Source organism: Limulus polyphemus, unplaced genomic scaffold (assembly GCF_000517525.1).
Source record: "Limulus polyphemus unplaced genomic scaffold, Limulus_polyphemus-2.1.2 Scaffold886, whole genome shotgun sequence".
Lineage (NCBI taxonomy): Eukaryota > Metazoa > Arthropoda > Merostomata > Xiphosura > Limulidae > Limulus > Limulus polyphemus.
Window position 1 is genome coordinate 270046 of NW_013666496.1, and position 10620 is coordinate 280665.

At 34.6% G+C, this 10620-nt stretch overlaps 1 protein-coding gene across 2 annotated transcripts in view; it reads left to right on the forward strand.

Moving 5' to 3' along the window:
* The window catches only part of LOC106461044 (serine/threonine-protein phosphatase 6 regulatory ankyrin repeat subunit B-like), a 48863-nt gene that overhangs the window by 28562 nt on the left and 9681 nt on the right, over positions 1-10620 (forward strand). For both annotated transcript variants that reach the window (XM_022387868.1, XM_022387869.1), the window contains exons 7-14: positions 608-791; positions 1556-1622; positions 2889-2955; positions 3275-3337; positions 3807-3908; positions 7082-7184; positions 8054-8107; positions 8760-8827. In XM_022387868.1, the coding sequence (XP_022243576.1) occupies positions 608-791; positions 1556-1622; positions 2889-2955; positions 3275-3337; positions 3807-3908; positions 7082-7184; positions 8054-8107; positions 8760-8827 (708 nt within the window). The remainder of the gene's footprint in view (positions 1-607; positions 792-1555; positions 1623-2888; positions 2956-3274; positions 3338-3806; positions 3909-7081; positions 7185-8053; positions 8108-8759; positions 8828-10620) is intronic.

The window sequence follows — 10620 nt, forward strand, 5'->3', positions numbered from 1 at the left end:
CATCTGTAGATTCAATATACTCGTAACTGTCTTCTAACAGCCATACAACATCTGTAGACTCAATATACTCGTAACTGTCTGCTAACAGCCAATTTATAGACTCAGTATACTCATAACTGTCTGCTAACAGCCATACAGCATCTGTAGACTCAATATACTCGTAACTGTCTCCTAACAGCCATACAGCATTTGTAGACTCGATATACTCGTAACTGTCTCCTAACAGCCATACAGCATTTGTAGACTCAATATACTCGTAGCTGTCTCCTAACAGCCATACAGCATCTGTTGATTCAGTACACTCGCAGATGTGTCATAACAACCATACAGCATCTGTTGACTCAATACACTCGCAGATGTGTCATAACAACCATACAGCATCTGTTGACTCAATACACTCGCAGATGTGTCATAACAACCATACAGCATCTATTGACTCAATACACTCGCAGATGTGTCATAACAACCATACAGCATCTGTTGACTCAATACACTCGCAGATGTGTTATGACAGCCATACAGCATCTGTTGACTCAATACACTCGTAGTTGTCTATAACTAGCAGTTTCACTGTTCTCGAACACGTTTTTGTTGTGTAACATTACAGACGCCGTAGCTCTGTTGCTGGACTATGAACCGTCTTTTCGCAAAGCTAACCGTGCATTTGTGGATGCCTGTATCCGAGGCCATAAAGAAGTCGTCCAGCTAATGTTAGATCACGGAATGTATCCCAGCCACGTCGATCCAGATCTTGGAACTTCTGGTCTGCACGAAGCCTGTAGATATTTAAGGTGCGGTATTCTTTGCTTACACATAGTTTCGTGAGTACTGCTAGCAAAATAACAAGAAAAACGTCTCTTGATCTATGCTTTTCACAGCTGTTATCGGCTTATGTTTTTTTTTCTCGATATTTATTAAAATGGCAGAAAAATTAGTTGGGGGCCACTTATTTGTAATATAAAAATTCAAGATGAATTCACAAATATGTCCGTGAAATATTGTTAATAATGGTTATAGATGCAAAGTTTTAAAAGTTTTAATTGATCTCTTTGTGTAAGATTTTGGACCAAATGTTATACTTCCGGGAATTAAGTTTCGGACCCAGGATATGTGGTGAACCAATCAGTGAATCAACAATGACGTCATGTTGCATAGGGTGGTTATAGTTGTGAACCCTACTTGTTTCTGGGATTCTTGTGTTCGTTTTTCTATGGCCTAGTTTTCAAATTATTTACTTGGTTTACTGATTTTCTTCAGTCTTCAGTTGTTCTAGTTCCGAAGGTCATCCTTATGATATAATTTCCTGTGATGGTTTTGTATTTAAATAAATCTGACTCATGGAACAATTGGAGATTAGCCTCAACCAAACATCTTTACTGTGACGTTGATCTTTGACCTCAGAAATCCTGTTTAAAATAGATAAATGAAGCATTGATAATAAGAAACAAATCTCGACTGAGTTTTTTTGTTGCTTGACAAGAATTTTAACAAACCGTAAAACAAAACACCCTGTTTTTGTGATACACTCTAAATTTTCTTTTTCTTTTACGCCAAGGTACGACGTCACTGCTCTACTAATACAATATGGCGGGGACCCAACAAAACTAAACAGCAATCAAGAGGTAAAGTAAAGCACACATTCAGTTTTTATATTTATCACGATTTATTTTTTATAACACTCTAGCCCCCCAGTGGCATAGCGGTATGTCTGCGGACTTACAACGCTAGAATCCGGGTTTCGATACCTGTGGTGGACAGAGCACAGATAGCCAATTGTGTAGCTTTGTGCTTAATTACAAACAAACAAACACTCTAATATTGATCAATATAATACGTTTCGAAGATGAACAGTCTGGCATGAAAAATTGTTGATTCTAATTTGGAAGACAAATAGACAAACACGAACCAATATTTCTATTATCTTTACTAAACTGTTACGGCAAATATTTCAGATCTTGGCGAGCGTTTAATGAAAAACTAATCTACATCTCAGTGTCAGATCTGGTTTTATTGGTGAGTGAAAACGGATGATATGTTGTTAGATATACATGATAAAGGCTTTAAAAACAAAATACCAATAAGAGTATTTTGACTTCAAATGATATAAAGGTGGAAACCAGTTATAACTATATGAATGAAATATTAGGAAGAATTATAATGGTTGGAGAGGCTTAAGTGGGTAATGAAGAAAAACTTTAATATAAGTTTAACATAACAGCAAATGTACAACGTTTCGACAAGGTTTTGGAAGAATTGTTTTTTAAAGATTCACACAAGTTTTTATCGGTTGTAGTTTGTTTGCAGTTAAGCTAAAAGCTACACAATGGGCTATCTGTGCCCTGCCCACCACGAGTATCGAAACCCGGTTTCTAACGTTGTAAATCCGCAGATATTCCGCTGTACCATTGGAGGCTTTTATCGGTTGTATATAGTAAAAGTTTTATTTATTTTTTTCACAACATTTCACTACCTGGCCCCATCAAGTGAGATACAAGAACTGAGGCTAACAAAAATTAAGTTAAAATTTTAAAATTAATTTCTGGTAGCCTCAGTTCTTAATCTCACCTGATGATGCCAGATACACAAAAATTCCGTTAGGCCTAAAACTTGTTATAAAAATGACATTAACTATAGATAGTTTTTCCTCCACATTCATCTTAATTTGTCCATTGCAGATTCAAAATGACGTTTAAACCACAACTTTTTAACACAAGAATGTCTGAATTTCGTTGGTTTTCGCAACATCCGGATTTCTGTAGAATATATGTTGTTTTTTCTTAAGTAAACATTGGCGTCTAGTATTTCTGAAGGTCTCAGTCTCAAATTAGTTTATGTTTCATTTTATTTGGAATTCATTACTCTTGATAAATAAGGCTTTTTTTTTTCAGACGCCAAAAACTATTTTGAAAAATTATCCATCAAATAAAACAGACCGTTTTCTAAAACTTCTTAACGGTAAGTAAATGTTCCTAATCTAGGCATGCGAATTAAATGTAGTTATTATACTAAATGAGAGTCTTAATTAGTATTATGGTTTTTGTCATGTGAATTAAATGAAATTATAAAATTATAAGTTAAGATTTGACGGAGAAAAAATTCAATATTAAATGAAGAGAGTTGTTGTTTTCTGTATATCTTGTCCATGCAAACATTAACTGATAGTGTTATAAAATATATTTGTCGTAACATTACAGAGACGAATCAATATGTTATGGTTGGCCTGTTTCTTTCACAAGTATTATTTCTTGTACAACAAAATTTTCCTTTTTTCCAGAGTGGAAGGATAAGCCGAAACTTAAGCCGAAATATCTTGATGTGATTTCAGCCAATGAAAAAGGTTGGTTTTATATAGATTATGGTTCGTTCCCCTATAAATATATTTTCTTTAAATGCTTTACTAATTTCTGGTTCAGGTAATATATTTTGTAAAAAGGGGTAATTAGGTCTTAGATTTGCTAATGATTTTCAATACAATTGCCACAGAATTTAACACGAAGTAATTAAAATTAGAATATTTTTTAATTATCTAAACACAGTCAAAAACATTTCCCAATGAATCAAATCACAATATGATCGTAAAATCAAAATCGGTATTTTTTCAGAAGTGTGATGACATAGCTCAATGGAGTGAATGATGAACAAATGAAAATTGAATTTTTGATGGATTAATACTGGTAAAATCAAATTTTAATTTCTGTATACCACAAAATGATTTCACTTTATTAAACTAGAATACACATTAGTTAGTTTGCTTCATCCTTAAAAATAGAATAATCCGTGTGTGTAATATTGTTTTTGTTTTTTAGGTCTTTATCCTTTATTGAAGACTGTACAGGAGTGGACTCTCTGTCATCCTAGCTACTGCAGCGTTTGGTCATCAGCTTACCCTCATACAAACCTACTTGATGGTAGGAAAATCTACTATAAAATCTCCTACCCTTGCCTCTGAAAACTTAAAAACTTTTTAAGATTGACAATTATATCGTTAAAGCTTCTTTTTTTTAGAAATTAAGAAATATTTTTGATATTTCCTTTAGTGCTATTAAAATAATAAATTTCTAATTTATTCGAACTTAGCGCAAGTACTAATTAAAACTCTTCCTGTAGTGGGTGCCATTTTAAGATTTAACGATAACTACTAACTTGGATATGGTAGCAATAGTCGAAATGTGGTAACATTTGAAGAAGAGTAATCATGACTTATTTAGGTTTGATGTTTTGCTACAAGTTGAGACAAAAAAAATTAAATTTTAGTTCCTAAACCAATTTTTAAACAAGATTTATCATTAGTCAATTGGGATAACGAGTGAAAAGGCAATGTGGTACAATGTTGGGAAAACTGAAAATGGATTTCTTTTTTTAATTCAAGACAGCCATGTTCCTAAAAAAAGAGAGAGAATACCAGGGAAGGTAATGCCTAATTGGCTTACTAAAGACACACAGAAAAAAATCGGGGATAAATTCCTTAAGTTTAAAAGATTGGAAGATATACAGAAATATGGGGAAATTAGGAATACAGTTAAAAAAGAAATTAGGGAAGCCCAAAGGGCTAGAAACAGTTGGCTGATAATATTAAAATTATCATATTTTTCAAATTCTATATAAATATAGATTCACTGTGTTGAGTAAAAACGCCATATATGGTTTTTTTTTCTTTGCAGAAATAGTTTGATAAAACTATCACCAGATCAGTTGTGATGACTATTTCTTACAATCAAAGCCACTTATTAACTTACAACCATAAATCGTTGGGCCGCCTGGTTGGGTCACCTGTTTTAACCATTATACATAACTATTATACAGTAGTGTGTTGTCTGTCAGTCAGTCAATATATATAGTGAAATGACATCACATAAGGGACGCTTAACATTGCAATTTGTACTGTCGGGGCGTCAATAAAACGTGCGCATGCCATAAATCACGGAAAGAATTATGCGCTCATTAGGCTACAACACAGCGTGATATATGAACTTCAAACGCAAGAAATGAGTATAACACATATATTCTAGTGAGTATAACACATTCAACTGATTTATTATATGACGAGTTGATATTTGTAAGAATTAGTCCTTAGGCTGGTCAGCAGTAGGTTTACAAACTCACAACGCTAAAATTCGGTATTCAATTCCCAGCGGTGGACAAAGCACTGATAGTTCATTGTATAGCTTTGCGCTAAAAAATACAACTTAGAACATTAAATCGTGAAACAGAAATTTCCGTGACCTTTTGAAACAGGTTGGTTTCCCTTACAGATGTGTTTCAAGTTTGTTTTTATTTTTAGCCTAATAAAACTAGTGTACCATAAGAAATAACTAACTTGCAAGGTTGAAAGGAAAGAGTTTTGCGCTCTAGAGGCCTAGTGTTGAGAATAATGTTACGTCTCCGTTCGTTAGCTAATTTTCCATAAAAATTCTTTCCGAAGAAACTTTACCGATATAAGTCCTTTCTTAAAATAAAACTGGTTTATTCTTTCGGAATACAACTTTGCGATACACTTAATTTCAACAGTCGCGCTATAACAAACACCATAATTCACAACGAACGTCTCACGTGCTCAACAATATTCTCTCTCCGCAGTTCAATTACACATTACCTTACGTTGCTTCTTGGCCGGTCTTATATATACAAGACTACCCCAATCTTGTAGTCTCCCGACATTTCATGAAGGTTCGAGAAGGAAGTGGCGTGATACAAGCGTCACGTGACCTGCGTTGTTGTAACAATAATATATTTTTTCAGACTGCACCTGGAAGCGAAACAATTCTAATTTACTTGTGTGTCAACTAAGATACTTTTCATCATTCTCCTGAATTCACGTGCCAGCACTAAATCTCTGCACGTGCTCTTTGTTGACAATATACCTGGGTTGGTACAAAAAATAAATAAATAAAAAGGAAATAAATGCTAGTTTTAACAGCCACCTGAACCTTTAAATTGACAAGATTAGGCGTTGAACGTTAGAATCACGAGCCATCTCTTTCCCAGCTATAGTGTGAGTATGTGGACTAGCCATCCATCCAGCTATGGTGTGAGTATTAGGACTAGCCATCCATCCACCTATAGTATGTGAGAATTAGGACTAGCCATCCATCCACCTATAGTATGTGAGAATTAGGACTAGCCGTCCATCCACCTATAGTATGTGAGTATTAGGACTAGCCGTCCATCCAGCTATAGTGTGAGTATGTGGACTAGCCATCCATCCAGCTATGGTGTGAGTATTAGGACTAGCCATCCATCCACCTATAGTATGTGAGAATTAGGACTAGCTATCCATCCAGCTATAATGTGTGAGTATTAGGACTAGCCATCTATCCAGCTATAGTATGTGAGTATTAGGACTAGACATTCATTTAGCTATAGTGTGTGAGTATTAGGACTAGCCATCCATCCAGCTATAGTATGAGTATTAGGACTAACCATCCATCCAGCTATAGTGGGTGAGTATTAGGACTAGCCATCCATCCAGCTATAGTATTAAGACTAGCCATTCATCCAACTATAGTGTATGAGTATCAGGACTAGCCATCCATCCAGCTATAGTATAGGACTAGTTATTCATCCAGCTATAGTATTAGGACTAGCCATCCATCCAGCTATAGTGTGTGAGTATTAGGACTAGCCATCCATTCAGCTGTAGTATTAAGACTAGTCATTCATCCAGCTATAGTGTGTGAATATCAGGACTAGCCATCCATCCAGCTATTGTATTAAGACTAGCCATAAATACAGCTATAGTATAAGGACTAGCCATCAATACAGCTATAGTATAAGGACTAACCATCCATCCAGCTATGGTGTGAGTATTAGGACTAGCCATCCATCCAGCTATAGTATCAGGACTAGCCATACATCCAGCTATAATATCAGGACTAGCCATCCGTCCAGCTATAGTACCAGGACCAGACATCCATCCAGCTATAGTATTAGAACTAGACATCCATACAGCTATAGTATTAGGACTAGCCATCCCTTAAAGGCAGAACAAATATAATAATACTTTTAGGCTTGAAACAACGTGTATAATTTTGGCGTGTTACATTTTTTTCAATTTGTTTCTTACATAAGTTTTTCTCCCTAGGGGATCCATCCTCTATCTGGATAACACCAAGTAACCAGTCCTCGTGGGTTGTATTTGACTTGGGTCGCTCCTTTACTTTGTCCGGTGTTGGTATTATTGGATGGTGAGTTATCAAGTGTTATTGTATTATACAAACAAACCTTACTCATTAAATAAAACGTCAGTTTCGTGCATCAAAGGATTATTTTCTACACATACAATTTGTTATTATAGTTTGTCGCTTTGTAACCCAACCATTTATTTGGGTGTCTCTGTCGTGTGTGTGTGGTTAAATATATATTGTCTCTGACACTCCAAACTGTGATTGATTCATGGACCAACCATAAATACAAATTATTTTTGGAACAAGAGCTAGGTTGAAAGTTGTGCATTGGTTACTGGAATAGGCGATAGTTTTTGTTGTTTTTTTCTGAAGCAATTATGATACGAATCGTAATAACAAAAAAATATGGAATGCATACTTCTAGAAATTTATAATCCTTTTTAGACTGAACATACGATTTTGATGAATTTCTGAACTAAGTAAGTTTACATAATTGTTCAAATTCAAATAAAAATATTTATCTTAATACAAGTGCTCTGGTCTAAGGTATGTTTCCTTTAATATAGCAACCTTTTTTTTGGGGGGGGGGTATATTATCATCTCGAGAAAATGAATTTAATAACTTTAATTTTTATCACTTAATCAAAGTGGCCCCCAAGTGGCTTAGCTGTAAGTCTGCAGACTTAAGAACCTAAAAATCGGGTTTCAATAGCCGAGGTCAGAAAGGCATAGATAGCCCAATGTGTAGATGTGTGATTAATAACAGTCAAACCAAGCCCTATCATAGTACAACAATGATGTTTGGAGTTTTAAGTGGTGTACTTTGATGATATTACCTAATAGTAGAGAATTTATAACAATTATAGTTTTTCAAAATAAAATAAATATGGTTGAATTTGCTTGCTGTTATTTTATTATTGATAATGTAGGGATAGTGACCAAATGGCAAGAAGATGTTTGCTGCAGAAAGCAGAAGACATAGAGTAAGCTCATTTCAGTTTGTATATTTAGTACAATGGCTGTTTTTGTACGTTTTGTATGCATTGAAGTGGTGGTTTGTGTGTTTTAGCATGACAATAAGTTTTACGTTAGTTAACTTAGTATGACAATGATTTTCTGTGTTTTCTATAGTAGTAAACTGGTGCTATGTGTGTTTTAGTATGACAATAAGTTTTATGTTATTTAACTTAGTATGACAATAAGTTTTATGTTAGTTAACTTAGTATGACAATGATTTTCTGTGTTTTCTATAGTAGTAAACTGTTGCTATGTATGTTTTAGTATGACAATAAGTTTTATGTTATTTAACTTAGTATGACAATAAGTTTCATGTTAGTATGACAATAATTTGTCAACTTAATGTTATATTAGCATAATGTGCTTCCATACATAGGTTTTTAAAGTTACTTAAATACGTAAAATATAAAACTAGTAAGTTAGTGAGTCTCTAAACAATGCTGCTGTACATAATGTCTAAATTATTTTAAACCCAATCAAAAGGGAAAATCAATGCCATCAAATTATTGTTTTCTATATTTGATGTAATGCAATGAAAAACATTTAGAATTAAAGTATTTATTACAATGTTACTGTCTGTACAGGTACTTTATCTTATTTTCATTATCTCACCACCAGAGGTCCATGGTTCACCGTGAGAATGTTACATTGTCAAAGAATAGGTTCGACAGAGCCTACAGAACCAGGTGTGATAAGTTATTTTATTATACAAGTAGTATTGTAAATATCTTTATGGAAACGAATTTCTATTTGTGTTTAATGCTAAACTATGACGTTTTACTTTTTTTATGTTAGATTACGCTTCCTAGTGGATCAGCGGTAAATCTATGGGCTTATGACACTAAAAATCAGGTTTCCATAGTTGTGGTGAGCAGTGCACAGATAACTCGTTGTGTAGCTTTGTGCTTAAAAACAACCAATAATATTATTGATTATATTAATAAGTAGATTATGTTATTGAAATTTTTCATTTATAAACCGCACCGTGTACAAGTCGCACCTTCTACAAGTCAACATTACGAAAAAATAAAAAATAAGCTCGTGCATAAACCGCAACTATAGCACAGCTATTGTCGAGTTACCGGTAGGCTTACCTGAAAACATTTCACACATATATTTCTCGTGCTCTGTTATAGCCGCTATTTCTTTCTAAAAAAACATTGTAAAATATAACGGGGAGGGAATAAATATTGTGATTTGTTTTTTTACAATTTTCCAACATTTTTTTTTAGCGATAACGGAAGACAACAATACATGTGCATGATACCAGAGGGCGGCTTCTGTCGCTTCGTGGTGACTCTTGGAAAAATTATCACCAGGGGAAATTTGGTGCTATCAGCTAAACAGGACAAGGCAACTTTGAAGCGTGTCTTCTAATTGCTGGTTGACATTACCTGGAGTTGTCGAAACGTACCAATGTTGCAAGCACACTTTTCATGTAATTTACCCGTAAAGTTATCAATAGCATAAAATTTGTAGCGCTTCTTCTGAAAAACAAATTCATGTATAAACTGCATGTTAAGGTTTTGCAGACAAGAAAAAATATATATATATCCTCCGGTGGGACAGCAGTAAGTCTACGGATTTACAATGCTGTATTCCGGGGTTCGATTCCACGCGGTGGACACAGCAGAGAGCCCAATTTTTCTTTTTCTAAAAAAAAAACAGAAAACAAACAGACAGACAAAATTCGTGTATAAACCGCATTTTTTAATTGGAAAATTGCGGTAAAACTTTTGAAGCGCCATCTTTTGGTTGCTTGAGAGGGCAAATAAAGATTTCGTTTCTTCAGAGAAGTTACAATGACAGATTAGAACTTGCTACTATATTGATTTATATCTGTTTACAAACATCTTTTGATACGCATATCAACAGTGTATTACTTCTCTTTTAATCGCCAGATTTGATCACCAAGTTATGGCGTTATGAAGAAAATTAATTATTGGTCTATATGTAATCGTTGACTAGGCAGTGGATTTTATGGTGGAGATGAAGAAGCGCAAACAAAACTATCCCAGATCATATCATATGTCAAGATGAAAGATTGCTAAGGTTAAATATACCACGTAAACAGTACAAACATGTTAAATATTGCCCTCCTTCCCGGTGGCTCAGCGGTAAGTCTGAAGGCTTATAATGCCAAAACTTGGTTTTCGATACCCGTGGTGGGCACAGCACAGATAGCACATTGTGTAGCTTTGCGCTTAACAACAAACAAAAGAAACATAAATAGTACTACTGAACACGCGCGCGCTCATACACACACATATATATACCTGTTTTAACCAGTCGCACCATTATACAGTAGTGTGTTGTCTGTCAGTCAGTCTGTAGACACTCAAATGACGTCACATAAGGGACGCTTAACGTTGCAATTTGTACTGTCGTTACATCAGTAAATCGTGCGCATGCCATGAATCACGAGAAGAATTATGTACTCTGTAGGCTACAACACAGCTTGACATATGAACTTCAAAAG